This window comes from Oncorhynchus gorbuscha, linkage group LG13 (assembly GCF_021184085.1).
Source record: "Oncorhynchus gorbuscha isolate QuinsamMale2020 ecotype Even-year linkage group LG13, OgorEven_v1.0, whole genome shotgun sequence".
NCBI classification, from domain to species: domain Eukaryota; kingdom Metazoa; phylum Chordata; class Actinopteri; order Salmoniformes; family Salmonidae; genus Oncorhynchus; species Oncorhynchus gorbuscha.
The window spans coordinates 23,061,635-23,081,896 of NC_060185.1; the positions used below are offsets into that span (position 1 = coordinate 23,061,635).

A 20,262-nucleotide genomic window follows, 5' to 3' on the forward strand; every position below is an offset into this window, starting at 1 on the left:
TGTAGGTTCATGCTCTACAACATCCGCAGAGTACGACCCTGCCTCACACAGGAAGCGGCGCAGGTCCTAATCCAGGCACTTGTCATCTCCCGTCTGGATTACTGCAACTCGCTGTTGGCTGGGCTCCCTGCCTGTGCCATTAAACCCCTACAACTCATCCAGAACGCCGCAGCCCGTCTAGTGTTCAACCTTCCCAAGTTCTCTCACGTCACCCCGCTCCTCCGCTCTCTCCACTGGCTTCCAGTTGAAGCTCGCATCCGCTACAAGACCATGGTGCTTGCCTACGGAGCTGTGAGGGGAACGGCACCTCAGTACCTCCAGGCTCTGATCAGGCCCTACACCCAAATAAGGGCACTGCGTTCATCCACCTCTGGCCTGCTCGCCTCCCTACCACTGAGGAAGTACAGTTCCTGCTCAGCTCAGTCAAAACTGTTCGATGCTCTGGCTCCCCAATGGTGGAACAAACTCCCTCACGACGCCAGGACAGCGGAGTCAATCACCACCTTCCGGAGACACCTGAAACCCCACCTCTTTAAGGAATACCTAGGATAGGATAAAGTAATCCTTCTCACCCCCCCCCCCCTTAAAATATTTAGATGCACTATTGTAAAGTGGTTGTTCCACTGGATGTCATAAGGTGAATGCACCAATTTGTAAGTCGCTCTGGATAAGAGCGTCTGCTAAATGACTTAAATGTTAAATGTTAACCCATCCTCCTATAGCTCCTCCCACCAGCTTCTGTTAAAAATTGCCTCCAAAAGAAACAATCGCCTCTAGATAGTTCTGCCTGATGGTGATATGTTGTGTCTACTGGTAGGTGATTAATTATCGGTAGGGTCAAGGTTGCAGGATATATATATATATTTATATATATATATATATATATATATATATATATATATATATATATATATATATATATATATATTAACCTTTGTTTAACCAGGAAAAGCCCATTGAGACCCAGAGTCTCTTTTTCAAGGGAGACCTGGCCAAGAAGGCAGCAACAATCAATACATTACAGAATTAAAACATACACCAATATAACAACATGATCCATCCTACGAAAAGCATTTCCACTCGTCTGTAACAGAGTCTCCCATCAATATTTTAAATTCATTCAGTGGCACTAACATATCTCGACGAAGCATGGATTGTAGACTATTCCATGCATCTGATGCACAAGAAGAAAAGGCAGTCTTGCCCAATACTGTGAATGTCCTGGGGACTTTAAGTAGCAACCACCTAGCTTACCGGGTATGGTAACTGCTGGTGGTGAAGGAGACCAGACTATGGAGGTAAAGTGGGAGTTGACGCAAAAAGGCTTTGTAGAAGAACACATGCGTTCCCCAAGGCAAGGTCAAATACAGGGTCTACTATGACCCCTATTGGAAGAAATATTGAAATAACAGTCACACCCATAGAGAACAATAGCTATCCCATTATGGCATCTGTGAGCACACAGGCAGTGTCATTGAGGCCATCTCCATTTTGAAGTTGTCCATTTTCTTATTTTACTACGACTAAGAGTTGGTGAACAATCTGAAAAGGTGCATACTGACACCTGGAGTGTGTTTTTAAACAGGTATAAAGACCAGGTAGGTGATTTACTGCCACCTGCAGTTATGGAATGTTTGCTCACGAATGTAATTCATTGGCTAATCCCTCCTAATAACCTGGATGGAATTATGTAATCCTTCTTTAACCGATAGGAAGTCCCACCCAGTTGACCACTTCAAAATGGCTCTGCCCATGATAAAACTGGCTTTTGAGCACAAGAGGCATCTATCATTCTCTATAGTCATACCTTATCTCATTAACATGTTGATGAAACATAGTGTCTCAATAGCAAGGCAATGCTCACTGAGTCTGTACATAGTCAAAGCTATGTCCTTAAGTTTGGGTCAGTCACTCTGTTTAGGGCCAAAGAGCATTCTAATTTGCTCTGTTTTTTGTTAATTCTTTCTAATGTGTCAAGTAATTATCTTTTTGTTTTCTCATGACTTGGTTGGGTCTAATTGTGTTTTTGTCCTGGAGCTCTGTGGGGTCTGTTTGAGTTTGTGAACAGAGCCCCAGGACCAGCTTGCTTAGGGGACTCTTCTCCAGGTTAATCTCTCTGTAGGTGATGGCTTTGGGAATCACTTCCTTTTAGGTGGTTGTAGAATTGAACGTCTCTTTTCTGTATTTTGATATTTAGCGGGTATCGGCCTAATTGTGCTCTGCATGCATTATTTGGTGTTTTAAGTTGTACACTGAGGATATTTTTGCAGAATTCTGTATGCAGAGTCTCAATTTGATGTTTGTCTCATTTTGTGAGTTCTTGGTTGGTGAGCGGACCCCAGAACTCACAACCATAAAGGGCAATGGGTTCCCTAACTGATTCCAGTATTTTTAGCCAGATCCTCATTGGTATGTCAAATATGATGTTCATTTTGAAGGCATAGAAGGCCATTCTTGCCTTGTCTCTTAGCTGGCTCACAGCTTTGTGGAAGTTACCTGTGGCTCTGATGTTTAGGCCGAGGTATGAATAGTTTTTTTGTGCTCTATGGCCACGGTGTCGAGATGGAATTTGTATTTGTGGTCCTGGCCGACTTTACCTTTTTTGGAACACTGTTATTTTTGTCTCACTGAGATTTACTGTCATGGCCCAGGTCTGACAGAATATGTGCATAAAATCTAGGTGCTGCTGTAGGCCTCCTTGATTGGTGAAAGAAGCACCAGATCATCAGCAGACATTTGACTTCAGATTCTAGTAGGGTGATGCCGGGTGCTGCCGACTGTTCTAGTGCACTTGCCATTTCATTGATATACAGTTGAAGTCGGAAGTTTACATGCACTTAAGTTGCCGTCATTTCAACCACTCCACAAATGTCTTGTTCAACAAACTATAGTTTTGGCAAGTCGGTTAGGATATCTACTTTGTCCAGGACACAAGTAATTTGCACAACAATTGTTTACAGACAGATTATTTAACTTACAATGCACTATATCACAATTCCAGTGGGTCAGAAGTGTAAATACACTAACTTGACTGTGCCTTTAAACAGCTCAGGAAATTCCAGAACGTGATGTCATGGCATTAGAAGCATCTGATAGGCTAGTTGACATCATTTGAGTCAATTGGAGGTGCACCTGTAGGCCTACCTTCAAACTCAGTGCCTCTTTGCTTGACATCATGGGAAAATCAAAAGAAATCAGCCAAGACCTCAGAAAACGAATTGTAGACCTTCACAAGTCTGGTTCATTCTTGGGAGCAATTTCCAAACACCTGAAGGCACCACATTATATCTGTACAAACAATTGTATGCAAATATAAACACCATGGGACCATGCAGCCGTAATACCGCTCAGGAAGGAGACGCATTCTGTTTCCTAGAGATGAACGTACTTTGGTGCAAAAAGTGCAAATCAATAGAACTGTTTGGCCATAATGACCATCGTTATGTTTGGAGGAAAAAGCCAAAGAACACCATCCCAACCGTGAAGCACGGAGGTGGCAGCATCATGTTGTGGGGGTGCTTTGCTCTTCACAAAATAGATGGCATCATGAGGAAGGGAATTATGTGGATATATTGAAGCAACATCTCAAGACATCAGTCAGGAAGTTAAAGCTTGGTCGCAAATGGGTCTTCCAAATGGACAATGACCCCGAGTATACTTCCAAGGTTGTGGCAAAATGGTTTAAGGACAACAAAGTCAAGGTATTGGAGTGGCCATCCACAAATCCCTGACCTCAATCCTATAGAACATTTGTGGTCAGAACTGAAAAAGCATGTGCGAGCAAGGAGGCCTACAAACCTGACTCAGTTACACCAGTTCAGTTAGGAGGAATGGGCCAAAATTCACCCAACTTATTGTGGGAAGCTTGTGGTTCGCTACCCGAAACGTTTGACCCAAGTTTAAACAATTTTAAGGCAATGCTACCAAATTACTAATTTAGTGTAGGTAATCTTCTGACCCACTTGGAATGTGATTAAATAAATAAAAGCTGAAATAAATATTTCTCTGTACTATTATTCTGACATTTCACATTCTTAAAATAAAGTGGTGATCCTAATTGACCTAAGACAGGGAAGTTTTACTAGGATTAAGTATCAGGAATTGTGATAAACTGAGTTTAAATGTACTTGGTTAAGGTGTATGTAAACTTCTGACTTCAACTGTATATGTTGAAGAGTGTGAGGCATAAGCAGCATCCCTGTCTCACCCCAAGGCCCTTTGGAAAGAAATATGTGTGTTTTTTTGTAAATTTTAACTGCACACTTGTTGTTTGTATACATGGATTTTATAATGCCAAACGTTTTCCCCCAAACACCACTTTCCATCCATTTGTATAGCAGACCCTCATGCCATATTTAGTCAAAGGGTTTTTTGAAACCAACAAAGCATGAGAAGACTGTCTTTGTTATGCTTTGTTTGTTTGTCAATTAGGATGTGCGGGGTGAATATGTGGTCTGTCGTACGGTACTTTGGTAAAAAGCCAATTTGACATTTGCTCCGCACATTTTTAAACTGAGACAATGTACAAGTCTGCTGTTAATGATAATGCAGAGGATTTTGATGCATGTCCCATTGGTAGTTATTGGGGTCAAATTTGTCTCCACTTTTGTGAATTGACGTGATCAGTCCTTGGTTCCAAATATGGAAGAAGATGCCAGAGCTGAGGAGGATGTGAATGAGTTTAAGTATAGCCATTTGGAATTTGTTGTCTGTATATTTTATAATTTCATTGAGGATGCCGTCAACATCACAGGCCTTTTTGGGTTGGTGGGTTTGTATTTTGTCCTGTAGTTCATTCAATGTAATTGGAGAATGTCACGCCCTGGTCTTAGTATTTTGTGTTTTCTTTATTATTTTGGTCAGGCCAGGGTGTGACATGGGTTAATTATGTGGTGTGTTTTGTCTTGGGGTTTTTGTAGGTATTGGGATTGTGGTATAGTGGGGTTATCTAGAAAGTCTATGGTTGCCTGAATTGGTTCTCAATCAGAGGCAGGTGTTTATAGTTGTCTCTGATTGGGAACTATATTTAGGCAGCCATATTCTTTGAGTGTTTCAAGAGTGATTGTTCCTGTCTCTGTGTTTGTTTGCACCAGAATAGGCTCAGTCACTTTGGTTTTTATTTTTTCCTTGTTTTAGAAGAGAACGAGCGCCATTCTCCTTGCGGAGATGGTGCAAAATACATCAACACGGTCGGTCCCTGGGATTGGGCTAGCCAACACGATTCGGTTTGCTTGGAAGGAAAAGGAGTTGGAGCCTTTAGGACGGGAAACTTTTGGAAGGATAATATTAATGGGGATTCTAAAGCTGACGGTGAAGGACGTGTTTTGTTTCCAAGGCAACTCGTTGGAGGGAGCATACGACGTGGCACTATATACAGAGGAGAAACACGATGATATCCTGAGAAGGGCAAGAGCAGTGGGAGGTGAGAGGCCGATGAGCCACTATGAAATAACAAGCCTGGCGAAGAATAACTTTAGGGTTGTAACTGTCAACATTTACAACCCTTACGTTAAGGACGAAGAGGTGGGGGCTTTTCTGGGGAGATATATGGATAACGTCTCCTCAGCAAGGCACCTCAAAGACTCCCTTGGGTTTTGGAATGGGAGGAGAGGTTTCCAGGCCCTCCTCAGAGAGGACCCAAAGGGACTTGGTGGCTACCTCCATCCTCCTGCTATGTTCTCCCTAGGGGCTGACAGGGGGACGTTGTTTTATGCACGTCAGCCCCCATTTTGCAGGCGCTGTATGGCCTACGGACACATATTCGCCTCGTGCAGCACAAGAAAATGCAGATTTTGTGGATCTGAGGAACACGAGGCGAGGGATTGTGACAAGCCTAAGACGTGCCATGGGTGTGGCTCGTCAGCACGCCTGTGGCGGGGGTGCCCGGCTCATCAGAGGTCATATGCGTCTGCGGCTGGGGGGGGGGGGGGGGGAGCAGGAGCGGGGGATGGGGGAAGAAGAGGAGGGGAAGGAAGCACACCTCATGACCAGAGTACAGGTCCAGAGGGGAAGGCCGCAAGGAAGGAGGAGGAGCAAGAAGCGGCGGATGGAAGAGAGAAGGAAACGGACGGCACGGGAGGAGGAGAACCAGGAAAAGCGGCAGAAGAAGGCAACCGAGTGGAGGAGCATGAGAGAGAAGAAAGCGAGGGAGGAGTGGTGGAGAAGGAGACGATGGAAGAGCAAGTGGACTGGGGTGAAAGTGCCCTGGTGGAAGAGATGAGGGTTATGGTGGAGGAGCTGGCGGGGGGGGAGGGTGGTATCTCTCCACTGCCGCCATCACCAAAGAAGAGAATGAAGAGGAGGGTGCGATTGGCCGACAGTGAGAGGGAGGGGATGGCCAAGAGAGTGATGGGGGTGGGAGAAACCTCTGGGTTGCTGCTGGTTTCCCCAGGCCCTCAACTTCTGTTGGGTGGGGACACACCTAACAAGACTCAGGACTGGGTACAGGAGGAGGTGGGGAGTTTTTTGTTTGGGGACTCAGCCTCCCCGATTTTTTTTTTTCTTCCAAACCAGCTGCAGCACTGGGGAGGGGGAGGAGTGTGGGGGTAGACCCAGGGTGCAGGGCACCCCGGAGCCAAACACTATTCCTGCATCCTGGGATGGTGAGATGGAGGAAGAGGGAGATGTCGGGAGTACGGATGGTGTTCTCACCGGTAGATATGGAGCAGGGGAGCATCGGGTGAGTCTCCTGTTTTTTTTCTGTCTGGGTTTGAGTGTATTACATGTTTTTATTTTATTTTTTCATGGGGTCTAATTTTACTTTTGTTAGTTTAAATGTAAGGGGTTTAAGAGATTTTGTTAAGAGGGCGGTTTTTAGTTATTTGGAGGGTGTGGGGTTTGATTTTTGTTTTTTACAGGAGGTTCACCTGAGGGATGGAGGGGGTGTTAGTAGGTTTAAGAGGGAGTGGGACAAGGGGGAGTCGGTTTGGGGTATTGGGGGGGTACACTCATCGAGGGTAGGGATTTTGTGTGGGCACAGGGAGGATAAAAAGTGGAGGATTCTTTTGTGGTAATGCAGGGGAGGGTTATAGGGGTGGATGTCACAATAAGGGATTGTACATTTAGATTAGTGGTGGTGTATGGGCCACAGATGGTGGCAGACAGGAGCAGACAGGAGGGAGATGGTGGACTGTCTGACGCCCCTGTGTGTCACAAATAGGAAATTAGTGATAGGGGGGGATTTTAATACAGATTTAGGAATAGGGGGGGGGATAGCAGTGCAGGCGCCATTGCCGGGCTAATGGCTTGCCATGGTCTGGTAGATGGTGGTCTGCACACTACTCCGGAAATGGCCGGTCCTACATGGCGCAACTCCAGGGGGGTTGAGCGGAGGCTCGACTATATTTTTGTACCCAGGTCTTTGGGTAAGTTGTCTGGGCAGCTGTTGCCTGTTTTCTTTCGGATCACGACGGGGTGCTCCTGCAGGTGGGGTCGCCAGTCTGCCTCTTTGGAAGGGGGTACTGGAAGTTAGATCGGGATGTGCTGGAGGAGCAGGCTTTTGTTGACGGGTTTTATGGTTTCTTTTGGAGGCTTGAAGGCCTCTGGTCCATGTGCGAGGGGGTGTTAGAGTGGTGGGAATTAGTTAAGGTGAGGATTAGGGCTTTTATAATAGGGTATTGCAAGAGGAAAAAAAGGGAGGAGAGGAGGGAGGTGGATCGTATCCAAAGGTTAATTTAACTCGAATACGAGGCAGGCAACCTCGGCGGGTCGTTTGACTGGGAGAGAGCCGCAACCCTAAAGGCGCACCTCAGGGAGTTGCAGGAGCGGAAGGCTCGAGCTTTCCTGGAGCGTGCGCATAGTGGCTTTCTAGAACATAATGAGACTTGTTCTGCTTTGTTCTTTAAGTCGGTTAGGGCCAGACAGAGTAGGAAGGTAATGCATGGCATTAGGGAAGAAAATGGTAGTATAGTTAGAGAACCAGAGGATATGGTCAGGTTGACAACTGATCATTTCCAAGGTTTATTTAAGGAAAGGGAAATAGATGTAGAGCAGGGAAATGTGTTTTTAGAACACTTGACCAGGCGGTTGCCGGAGGACTTTAGAGAAGTGATGGAGGCCCAGATCTCACTAGAAGAGTTTGAGAGTGCTCTTAGGAGGATGGGAAAAGGGAAGGTGCCTGGGATGGATGGGCTACCGGCTGATTTTATTTCAAGTTTTGGGGTATACTTGGACCAGTGGTCCTCGAAGTCTTGAAGGCCATCCTTGAGACGGGGGTCCCGGGGGGATCAATGGCTGTTGGTGTGCTGTCACTTTTATATAAGAAGGGGGAAGTAACAGACCTTGGCAACTGGCGGCCGTTGACCATGCTGTGTGTAGATTACAAGCTACTTGCAAAGGTTTTAGCAGACCGGTTGCGCACAGCCCTTCCCTACGTCGTCTATGAGGATCAGACGTGCGGGGTAGAGGGCCGCTCTATTAGATGGAACCTACAGTTAATCAGGGACTCCATCGCTTGGGTTGAAGATGGAGGACTGCCTTTAATGGTAGCAGCGCTAGATCAGGCGAAAGCCTTTGATCGCGTGAATAGATCCTTTTTATTCAGAGTGTTAGGTCGATTAGGATTTGGGGAGAAGTTCATAGGATGGATTCGTACATTATATGTTGGAGCGGGGTGCCGAGTTAGTGTAAATAGTCACTTGGGTGACGTTTTTGACCTCTTGTCTGGGGTCAGGCAGGGGTGCCTACTCTCGGCTCTCCTCTTTGTTCTGTACATGGAGCCTCTGGGGGCTGCCATTAGGGCAGACACAGGGGTGGAAGGCTTGCTGATCCCTGGAAGTGGTGGGCTGCGTGTTAAGATGACGCAGTACGCCGGCGACACTTCCTTGCTGCTGTGCAAGGACTCGTGCCTGACAAGGTCCCTTGCTATCTTTGGGGATTTCACCCGAGCGTCGGGAGCAGTTCTAAACCATGCAAAGTCTTCCGTCAAGTTTTTCGGAAGATGGCGCGGTAGAACGGATGTGCCTGGGGGGTTATCTCTCTGTGAGGGGGCCCTGAGGATTCTCGGGCTCCATTTTGAGACCTCCGGCTCAGCGACGCTAAACTGGAACATGCGTACCGCAGTGGTACAGAGGAAGCTAGCAATGTGGAAGGCTAGGTATTTGTCTTTTATGGGCAAAGTCCTGGTCCTAAAGGTGGATGTGTTCCGTCTCTTTTGTATTTGGCGTACATCTACCCATTGCCGGCTTGTCTGAGGAGGCCTCTAGTGAGACTTGTGTTTCAGTTTATGTGGAGTGGCAGGTGCGAGTGGATAAGGCTGTTTAGGTTTTCACGTTAAGTTTATTGTTTGTATTGTTTGTGTTTATATTTTTATTAAACATGAATCGAAATGACCACGCTGCATTTTGGTCCTCCTCTCCTTCGACGGAAGAAAACCATAACAGAGAATCCAGTGGTTTCTGGTCGTCTTTAATAGTTGATTCTAAGATTTGTATTTGATCCTGTATGTTTTTTGCTGTTTGTTCTTTGTTATAGAGCCAAAAAGATTAGAGAAATGGTTTACCCATACATCTCCATTTTGGATAGATTGTCATGACATGACATTCCTCTTTGACAGTTAGGGAAGCCCACGCCCATGTTCGCCTTAGATGGTAGTCTTCTCCCCAGTATCAGATGTGAGACACTACCTTTAACCCTCACAGTATTTGGTAACCACAGTGAGACCATTTCCTTTTTGATTTTTCGTTCACCTTTTACACCTGTTGTTTTGGGTCATCCCTGGCTAGTATGTCATAATCCTTCTATTAATTGGTCTAGTAATTCTATTTTATCCTGGAACGTTTCTTGTCATGTGAAGTGTTTAATGTCTGCTATCCCTCCTGTTTCTTCTGTCCCCTCTTCTCAGGAGGAACCTGGTGATTTGACAGGAGTGCCGGAGGAATATCATGATCTGCGCACGGTCTTCAGTCGGTCCAGAGCCAACTCCCTTCCTCCTCACCGGTCGTATGATTGTTGTATTGATCTCCTTCCGGGGACCACTCCCCCTCGGGGTAGACTATACTCTCTGTCGGCTCCCGAACGTAAGGCTCTCGAGGATTATTTGTCTGTTTCTCTCGACGCCGGTACCGTGGTGCCTTCTTCCTCTCCCGCCGGAGCGGGTTTTTTTTTTGTTAATTAAGAAGAAGGACGGTACTCTGCGCCCCTGCGTGGATTATCGAGGGCTGAATGACATAACGGTTAAGAATCGTTATCCGCTTCCCCTTATGTCGTCAGCCTTCGAAATTCTGCAGGGAGCCAGGTTCTTTACAAAGTTGGACCTTCATAACGCTTACCATCTCGTGCGCATCAGAGAGGGGGACGAGTGGAAAACGGCGTTTAACACTCCGTTAGGGCATTTTGAATACCGGGTTCTGCCGTTCGGTCTCGCTAATGCTCCAGCTGTCTTACAGGCATTAGTTAATGATGTACTGAGAGACATGCTGAACATCTTTGTTTTCGTCTACCTTGACGATATCCTGATTTTTTTTTTCACCGTCACTCGAGATTCATGTTCAGCACGTTCGACGTGTACTCCAGCGCCTTTTAGAGAATTGTCTCTACGCGAAGGCTGAGAAGTGCGCCTTTCATATTTCTCTGTTCTGTTATTTCCGCTGAAGGCATTCAGATGGATCCCGCTAAGGTCCAGGCTGTCAGTGATTGGCCCGTTCCAAAGTCACGTGTCGAGTTGCAGCGCTTTCTAGGTTTCGCTAATTTCTATCGGCGTTTCATTCGTAATTTCGGTCAAGTTGCTGCCCCTCTCACAGCTCTTACTTCTGTCAAGACGTGCTTTAAGTGGTCCGGTTCCGCCCAGGGAGCTTTTGATCTCCTCAAGAAGCGTTTTACATCCGCTCCTATCCTTGTTACTCCTGACGTCACTAAACAATTCATTGTCGAGGTTGACGCTTCAGAGGTGGGCGTGGGAGCCATTCTATCCCAGCGCTTCCATTCTGACGATAAGGTCCATCCGTGCACTTATTTTTCTCATCGCCTGTCGCCATCGGAACGCAACTATGATGTGGGTAACCGCGAACTGCTCGCCATCCGCTTAGCCCTAGGCGAATGGCGACAGTGGTTGGAGGGGCGACCGTTCCTTTGTCGTTTGGACTGACCATAAGAACCTTGAGTACATCCGTTCTGCCAAACGACTTAATGCACGTCAAGCTCGTTGGGCGTTGTTTTTCGCTCGTTTCGAGTTCGTGATTTCTTATCGCCCGGGTAATAAGAACACCAAGCCTGATGCCTTATCCCGTCTCTTTAGTTCTTCTGTGGCTTCTACCGACCCCGAGGGGATTCTCCCTGAAGGGCGTGTTGTCGGGTTGACTGTCTGGGGAATTGAGAGACAGGTAAAGCAAGCACTCACTCACACTGCGTCGCCGCGCGCTTGTCCTAGTAACCTTCTTTTCGTTCCTGTCTCTACTCGTCTGGCTGTTCTTCAGTGGGCTCACTCTGCCAAGTTAGCTGGCCACCCCGGCGTTCGGGGTACGCTTGCTTCTATTCGCCAGCGGTTTTGGTGGCCTACTCAGGAGCGTGACACGCGCCGTTTCGTGGCTGCTTGTTCGGACTGCGCGCAGACTAAGTCAGGTAACTCTCCTCCTGCCGGTCGTCTCAGACCGCTTCCCATTCCTTCTCGACCATGGTCTCACATCGCCTTAGACTTTATTTATTCCCCGCAGACTCGCTTCCTTCGTCTGCTACCGGGCTATCTCCGTTTCAGAGTAGTCTTGGGTACCAGCCTCCTCTGTTCTCGTCCCAGCTCGCCGAGTCCAGCGTTCCCTCCGCTCAGGCTTTTGTCCAACGTTGTGAGCGCACCTGGAGGAGGGTCAGGTCTGCACTTTGCCGTTACAGGGCGCAGACTGTGAGAGCCGCCAATAAACGTAGGATTAAGAGTCCTAGGTATTGTCGCGGTCAGAGAGTGTGGCTTTCCACTCGTAACCTTCCCCTTACGACAGCTTCTCGCAAGTTGACTCCGCGGTTCATTGGTCCTTTCCGTGTCTCTCAGGTCGTCAATCCTGTCGCTGTGCGACTGCTTCTTCCGCGACATCTTCGTCGCGTCCACCCTGTCTTCCATGTCTCCTGTGTCAAGCCTTTTCTTCGCGCCCCCGTTCGTCTTCCCCCCCCCCCGTCCTTGTCGAGGGCGCACCTATTTACAAGGTACGGAAGATCATGGACATGCGTTCTCGGGGACATGGTCACCAGTACTTAGTGGATTGGGAGGGTTACGGTCCTGAGGAGAGGAGTTGGGTTCCATCTCGGGACGTGCTGGACCGTTCGTTGATTGATGATTTCCTCCGTTGCCGCCAGGGTTCCTCCTCGAGTGCGCCAGGAGGCGCTCGGTGAGTGGGGGGGTACTGTCATGTTTTGTCATTGATTATCATGTCTTGTCTCTGTGCTTCCCTTCTATTCGTTTCCCTCTGCTGGTCTTATTAGGTTCTTTCCCTCTTTCTATCCCTCTCTCTCCCCCTCCCTCTCTCCCTCTCTCGCTCTCTCTCTCTATCGTTCCGTTCCTGCTCCCAGCTGTTCCTCATTCTCCTAACTACCTCATTTACTCTTTTCACACCTGTCCCCTATTTTGCCCTCTGATTAGAGTCCCTATTTCTCCCTCTGTTTTCCGCTTCTGTCCTTGTCGGATCCTTGTTTGATGTTCGCTGTTCTGTGTCCTTGTTCCGCCCTGTCGTGTTTTACCTTCTTCAGATGCTGCGTGTGAGCAGGTGTCAATGTCAGCTACGGCCGGTGCCTTCCCGAAGCGACCTGCAGTCTGTGGTCGCGTCTCCAGTCATTCCTCTCTACTGACGAGTGGATTTCAGTTTTCCTGTTTTTGCTTTTACCTAGATAATATCCAGGATTATCGCTTTTGTTTTAGACTGGAATAAACACTCTGTTTCCGTTAAGTCGCTTTTGGGTCCTCATTCACCTGCATAACATAGATTTTGTTTGTTTAGCGTCTTCCAATTTTCCCAGAAGTGGTTAGTCTATGGATTCTTCAATTACATTGAGCTAATTTCTGACTCACTGTTCCTTCGTTTTTTTGTGATTCACCATAGTGAAGGTGTAGACTCAGGTTTTCTGGCTCTCAATGTTTTTGGTTGGATAGGTTTCTCAATTTCTTTCTTAGGTTTTTGCATTCTTCATAAAATCCTTTGCCATTGTTATTCATTTTCTTCAGATTTCTGCATGACATTTTTTGTATTTGATAGGGAAGCTGAGAGGTCAAATATAATGTTTAGGTTTCCCACTGCCAAGTTTACACCTTCACTATTACAGTGAAACGTTTTGTCCAGGAAGTTGTCTCTCTAACTCTCTAACATCCCAATATTCTCATCTTCTAACCTTGATGTTCTTGCTGCTTTTCTGCTTCTTCTCTCCTTTCTTCATCAGCCTCTTCTACATCATCAAAAGCCAGTGGTGTAAAGTACTTAACTAAAATACTTTAAAGTACTACTTAAGTAGTTTTTTGAGGTATCTGTACTTTACTATTGAAATTTGACAACTTTTACTTTAATTTCACTACATTCCTAAAGAAAATAATGTACTTTTTAAATTTTCCCTGATACCAATACGTACTTAGTTATATTTTGACAGGAAAATGGTCCAATTCATACACTTATCAAGAGAACATCCCTGGTCATCCCTACTGCCTTTAAATGTCAGTGTTGTAGTGTACACCTGGCTATCTGTAAAGTAAAATAACATTGTGCTGTCTGGTTTGCATAATACAAAGATTTTGAAACTATTAATAATTTTACTTGTGATACTTAAGTATATTTAAAACCAAACACTTTTAGACTTTTACTCAAGTAATATTTTACTGGTTGATTCTCACTTTTACTTGAGTCATGTTCTATTAAGGTATCTTTTCTTTTACTACAGTATGACTTTTGGGTACTTTTTCCACCACGGTCAAAAGCATCGACTGATTATAGCCCTAATATACGTAGAACTATGGGCCGGGAAAAATAACCTTCAAGCTCTTTCTCAGCAAAATTATTCCTATTTTGATGCAATCGTTCAGAATTTATTTTATCACAACATCATATCGGTTGATGGCCAGAGAATAATGGTGATGACAGGATGATCCTCCACGTTTCACACCAGAATAGTGGAGATGCGAGACAAAAGTAGAGGGGTGCAATCGGTGGCATTGCGAAGCTTTTCCAGGAGACGGCGCAGTGAGCCATTACGTTTCAGTTGCATATTCAAAGGGGAGTAGAAGGCTAGCACAGCGAAGTGGAGCCAGCAAGCAGGACTCAGGATAGCCACACGGATAGGTAGTTCAGAGGAGTAAAAGCCGGCACGGCGCTTGGTGGATTCAGGTTCTGATTGAGGTTCGCTACTTGGTAAGATGATCCGAGATAAACGACCAGCGAGCATTATGTTAATTAGGCAGTTTAGCTACTTAGCATTTTCCCACGAGTTTGTCTCGAGTAGGTACATTGTAAACAAAGGCTTGGCGTTTTGTAATAACGTAATTATTAAGGTAGCTACGAATTCACCGAAACCATTCGATTCTGCAAAAAAGCCGACAAGTTTACTACCACATATTTAGCTTTACAAGTTGTAAATTTAGCTGTTATACCGGAAGCATTGATGCTACCATACTGCATGTGTTAGATATAACAATATGAAAGTTATCTAGATAGCCAGTTCGCTAGCTAACAAATGATCCCTTCCCTTGTAGCTGGTCAGCATAGCATTGTGGCCGAGACGAGCAGACAAGCTGTCACAATGCGCCAACATTGTTTTAATTAGTGCAATCATCTTGAAATAGTATCTCCTCGCAGGTAGCCTACTACAATGTTTCAGTAACGTTAATCACTACAGGAGTTCCACAGAAGAGTTTTACCATATTAAGATGCATACAGGTTAGCTACATATAATAACATTTATACATTGAGAAGCAAAAACAATTTTGAGACAGTTTAGTTTGTCCAACTCTAAACCTTATTGTTTCATATTTGCATGAACATGTTTTGAGAGAACATCTCAAGTAATGTAGGCAGTTTCTGAGGGGAGGTGATTGAGGATAATGATTGAGGCACCATTTTGACCTCATCTAGCCATGCTCTTATTTTTAGTCTGTCTAATAGTAGGGTTGTGTTTAACTGACGTAAATGGTGGGCTTTTTACATGTTCTTTCTGCTTTTCCCTCCCTGATTGTTCCTATATCCCTGCTCTCTCATAGGTCTATTCATAGAAGGCAGGATGTACAGTGGAAAATGCTACAAACTGTGGCTGACTACTTTCTTTAGTTCATTTGTGTGGTTCATTGTGTGCAGTAAAGTTTTTTCTTCTATTGGTTCAGAGGTGTGTTATAGGCATGTTTGTTTCATAATGTTGGTTGTTTTTGTTGTGCCTATTTAGACAGCAGGAATGGGGCAAGGTGTGGGTGGTTGACTGACAGGGAGACGGACCAATCACTTGTCAGGATGCTGGCTCGGAACCGCTTCATCCTCCTGGTGGTGGTGGGGGCGGTGCTGGCCATCGTGAGTCTCAGCCTCCAATTCTGTAAGTAAACTGTGTGTGTGTTTGTGTGGTGTATTGTAGTGTCTCTACATCTGCCATTATTTGTGTGTGATTGTTTGGTGTGTATATCCAGGTATGTTTGTGTATGATCACACGGTGTGTGTGTATTATATCTGACCACTAGTGTTTTCCACTCCAAGCGACCCATTTACATGGAAACAAAGACAAGTCCTCTAGAGACATTCTATATTTAGACCAGTCTTATCCACTATGATACCTTGAGATACTCTTAAGTGTTCTCCCAATGACGTGTCTGTAGAAAATGGCCTCTGCCACCGTTAGGTCATTGTGCCCCATCTCCCCTGTGCATAGAAATAAAATATGTGCCTTCGATGGTAATAAATACAAGGAAACAGGCCAAGTCGATTTGATGCCTAAGACTCTTACTGTGGGTGGATGGAAGAGTCCTTTCACTGTTATATGAAAATAACATAATTAGAAAGAAGGCTAGAATATTATTGATCTGCAGAAATAACATCCATATTTGAATGAAAAATCCTAGTCCCAGATTATGTTGGGTATGAAATATGCTGTATAGTGCATACAGTGGGGCAAAAAAGTATTTAGTCAGCCACCAATTGTGCAAGTTCTCCCACTTAAAAAGATGAGAGAGGCCTGTAATTTTCATCATAGGTACATTTCAACTATGACAGACAAAATGAGAAAAGAAAATCCAGAAAATCACATTGTAGGTTTTTTAATGAATTTATTTGCAAATTATGGTGGAAAATAAGTATTTGGTCACTTACAAACAAGCAAGATTTCTGGCTCTCACAGACCTGTAACTTCTTCTTTAAGAGGCTCCTCTGTCCTCCACTCGTTACCTGTATTAATGGCACCTGTTTGAACTTGTTATCAGTATAAAAGACACCTGTCCACAACCTCAAACAGTCACACTCCAAACTCCACTATGGCCAATACCAAAGAGCTGTCAAAGGACACCAGAAACAAAAGACCTGCACCTGAAGTTTGCTAGAGAGCATTTTGATGATCCAGAAGAAGATTGGGAGAATGTCATATGGTCAGATGAAGCCAAAATATAACTTTTTGGTAAAAACTCAACTCGTCGTGTTTGGAGGACAAAGAATGCTGAGTTGCATCCAAAGAACACCACATCTACTGTGAAGCATGGGGGTGGAAACATCATGCTTTGGGGCTGTTTTTCTGCAAAGGGACCAGGACGACTGATCAGTGTAAAGGAAAGAATGAATGAGGCCATGTATCGTGAGATTTTGAGTGAAAACCTCCTTCCATCAGCAAGGGCATTGAAGATGAAACTTGGCTGGGTCTTTCAGCACGACAATGATCCCAAACACACCACCCAGGCAACGAAGGAGTGGCTTCGTAAGAAGCATTTCAAGGTCCTGGAATGGCCTAGCCAGTCTCCAGATCTCAACCCCATAGAAAATCTTTGGAGGGAGTTGAAAGTCCGTGTTGCCCAGCAACAGCCCCAAAACATCACTGCTCTAGAGAAGATCTGCATGGAGGAATGGGCCAAAATACCAGCAACAGTGTGTGAAAACCTTGTAAAGACTTACAGAAATAATTTGACCTCTGTCATTGCCAACAAAGGGTATATAACAAAGTATTGAGATAAACTTTTGTTATTGACCAAATACTTATTTTCCACCATAATTTGCAAATAAATTCATTAAAAATCCTACAATGTGATTTTTCTGGATTTTTTTTCCCCCTAATTTTGTCTGTAATAGTTGAAGTGTACCTATGATGAAAGTTACAGGCCTCTCTCATCTTTTTAAGTGGGAGAACTTGCACAATTGGTGGCTGACTAAATACTTTTTTGCCCCACTGTATATGTAATTTCCTCCATCACGTTATCTCTCTCTGCTCTCCTTTCGTCTTTCTCTTTTATCTTCCCTTCAATTCCTGTAGTTGATATTTTCCTGTATCGCTCTGTTGATGTTATTGCCTCCGCCTCTCTCCTCTTCCGTTCCCTCTCCTGTCATCTCTCTCTGTCTCTCCTTTCCTCTATTCTATCGCTCTCCTCCGGTTTTCGTTTCCCTCCTTCTCAGTCCTCTGTTCCGCTAAGCTTCACACCTCTCTTACTGTGGGGACTCCCTGTCGCTTGTCAAACAGGTGTCACGCCTCTGCTGCCGTGGCGACCCCAGTCCAGATTTCAGAGAGGTCGTAGAGGCAGGCAGAGTGTCAGAGTCATGGCAAACCATCTGTTATTGCCTGTCTGTATCACACACCGAAATCAATCAAGTTTCAGCAAAAAAAATGAAATCCTCACTCAAACAAATTCAATACACTAGCTTGTTTTCCAAATGTTCAAAATAATCAGAAAGAAAAGAAAGATGAAGTAAGAGCGGAAAACTGAGAGAAGTAGTGTAAGAAAGAACAGACCAAAACAGGAAGATAACAGTCAGAGGCTAAAATAGAAAAAGAGAGAGATAACTTAAGCAGAAAATAGATAAGAGAGGGAGGGAAAGTGGAGGACAAAGAATAATGACAATCAATGGAACATGAAGTGCTGCTGTCCCACTGGGCCTTCCCCTATAGTAGAGGATAATGACTTGCAGTCTGATGAATAAGTTACGACAGCCTCTCTCCAACACACAGACAACCTACAGATCACATGACAGGGAAGCAGAGGACGCTAGCACAGACCATACTTTGGTTACATAAATCCCATGTTGCCTCAAGTGATCGAGAAATCAATCAAGAGTCAAGACACATTTCTCAATGACAAATTAAGGGAACCATATGAGCCTAGGCATTTGCATGTGTGTCGTGCACACGCATGCACGCACACACTCAATGGTAACAATTTACAGAGGGATTTCATTCAGCATAATCTTTTATTGCCTTTTGTTTTTGCTAAAGGAGAAGATTAGAGGGCAGGAGCAGAGAATGGTTTTAAGTAGTGCATTAAAGTTACTTCAGCCTACAATCCCCCTCAGACAGACACACACCTCTGCTTTTGAGGGAGAGAGAGAGGGAGAGGAGTGATGGCAACAGGGTCACAGAGTTCACACATTCTCAATGCAGAGTTAAGACATGCACTCACAGAATTGCAATCTCTTCTGGTGTCTGTAAAGACTTGAAGCAGGAGAGCAGGGTACAGAGAGAGAGAGAGAGAAAGGTACATATCTAATGAGAGGAGAGACAGGGGAGAGAATAATCCACAGAGATGAAGAGAGATATAACATCAGAGGAAATAGAGAGAGGGGAGAGAATAATCCACAGAGATGAAGAGAGATATAACATCAGAGGAAATAGAGACAGGGGAGAGAATAATCCACAGAGATGAAGAGTGATAGAACATCAGAGGAAATAGAGACAGGGGAGAGAATAATCCACAGAGATGAAGAGTGATAGAACATCAGAGGAAATAGAGACAGGGGAGAGAATAATCCACAGAGATGAAGAGAGATATAACATCAGAGGAAATAGAGAGAGGGGAGAGAATAATCCACAGAGATGAAGAGAGATATAACATCAGAGGAAATAGAGACAGGGGAGAGAATAATCCACAGAGATGAAGAGAGATATAACATCAGAGGAAATAGAGAGTCGTGTGTAGTATTGGTCGTGACAGTAGTGTGTGGTTTTGGTCGTGACAGTAGTGTGTGGTATTGGTCGTGACAGTAGTGTAAGGTGTTGGTCGTGACAGTAGTGTGTGGTATTGGTCGTGCCAGTAGTGTGTGGTATTGGTCGTGCCAGTAGTGTGTAGTATTGGTCATGACAGTAGTGTGTGGTATTGGTCGTGCCAGTAGTGTGTGGTATTGGTCGTGACAGTAGTGTGTGGTTTTGGTCGTGACAGTAGTGTGTGGTATTGGTCGTGACAGTAGTGTGTGGTATTGGTCGTGACAGTAGTGTGTGGTTTTGGTCGTGACAGTAGTGTGTGGTATTGGTCGTGACAGTAGTGTAAGGTTTTGGTCGTGACAGTAGTGTGTGGTATTTGTTGCGGACCTGTTTTAATTCTCTGGTGGGAGAGATGGAGGGAGGAAGAGCAGTCGTGGTCCATCCTGTGTTAAAGGTTTACTGTAGCAGCTGACTCTTTACCACAGTGTAGGCGGTGTAAAACACTGAGGTGTAATGCTGGAAGGAAGCCCTCATCAGTGTAATGGGCTCACCTTTTTCAACACTCAGCCAATGCATACAGTCAGAACTACCTGCTAAACCCCTAATTACTGGCCCTGCTGTATGTTTATTAAGGCCAGCTAGTTGTTGCGTAGACCTGGCCCATTGATGTTGTGTGTGTACTGTAGGAAGATTCCTTAGGCTAGCATGTGTATTGCTTTGGTAGTATACCCTTTGTTTATGTGGGTGTGTGTGTGTGTGTGTTCATGCTCCAGGGTAAACAACTGTTGTGTTTGCGGGTGTGTGAGTTGGCGTTGATGCCCTGGGCTTGTGTGGTTTGTGTGTGTGTTTCTTCTCTTCAGTGTGTGTGTGTGTGTGTGTGTGTGTGTGTGTGTGTTTCTTTAGTGTGTGTATGTGTGTGTGTGTGTGTGTGTGTGTGTGTGTGTGTGTGTGTGTGTGTGTGTGTGTGTGTGTGTGTGTGTTTGTGTGTGTGTGTGTGTGTGTGTGTTTCTTTAGTGTGTGTGTGTGTGTGTGTTTCTTTAGAGTGTGAGTGTTGTGTGTGTGTGTGTGTGTGTGTGTTTCTTTAGAGCGTGTATGTGTGTGTTCAGTGTGTGTGTTTCTTCAGTGTGTGTGTGTGTTTCTTCAGTGTCTCTGTGTGTGTGTTTCTTCAGTGTGTGTGTGTGTCTGTGTGTCATTCTGCAGTGTCTGTCTGTGTGTGTG

The 20,262-nt window shown here is 45.1% G+C and overlaps 1 protein-coding gene across 1 annotated transcript in view; it reads left to right on the top strand.

Moving 5' to 3' along the window:
• Positions 1-14,151: 14,151 nt before the first annotated feature.
• Positions 14,152-20,262, top strand: part of LOC123992589 (2-phosphoxylose phosphatase 1-like) — a 29,525-nt gene continuing 23,414 nt past the window's right edge. The window contains exons 1-2 of the mRNA XM_046293845.1: positions 14,152-14,309; positions 15,334-15,477. Coding sequence (XP_046149801.1) covers positions 15,399-15,477 — 79 coding nt within the window. The 5' untranslated portion in view covers positions 14,152-14,309; positions 15,334-15,398. The remainder of the gene's footprint in view (positions 14,310-15,333; positions 15,478-20,262) is intronic.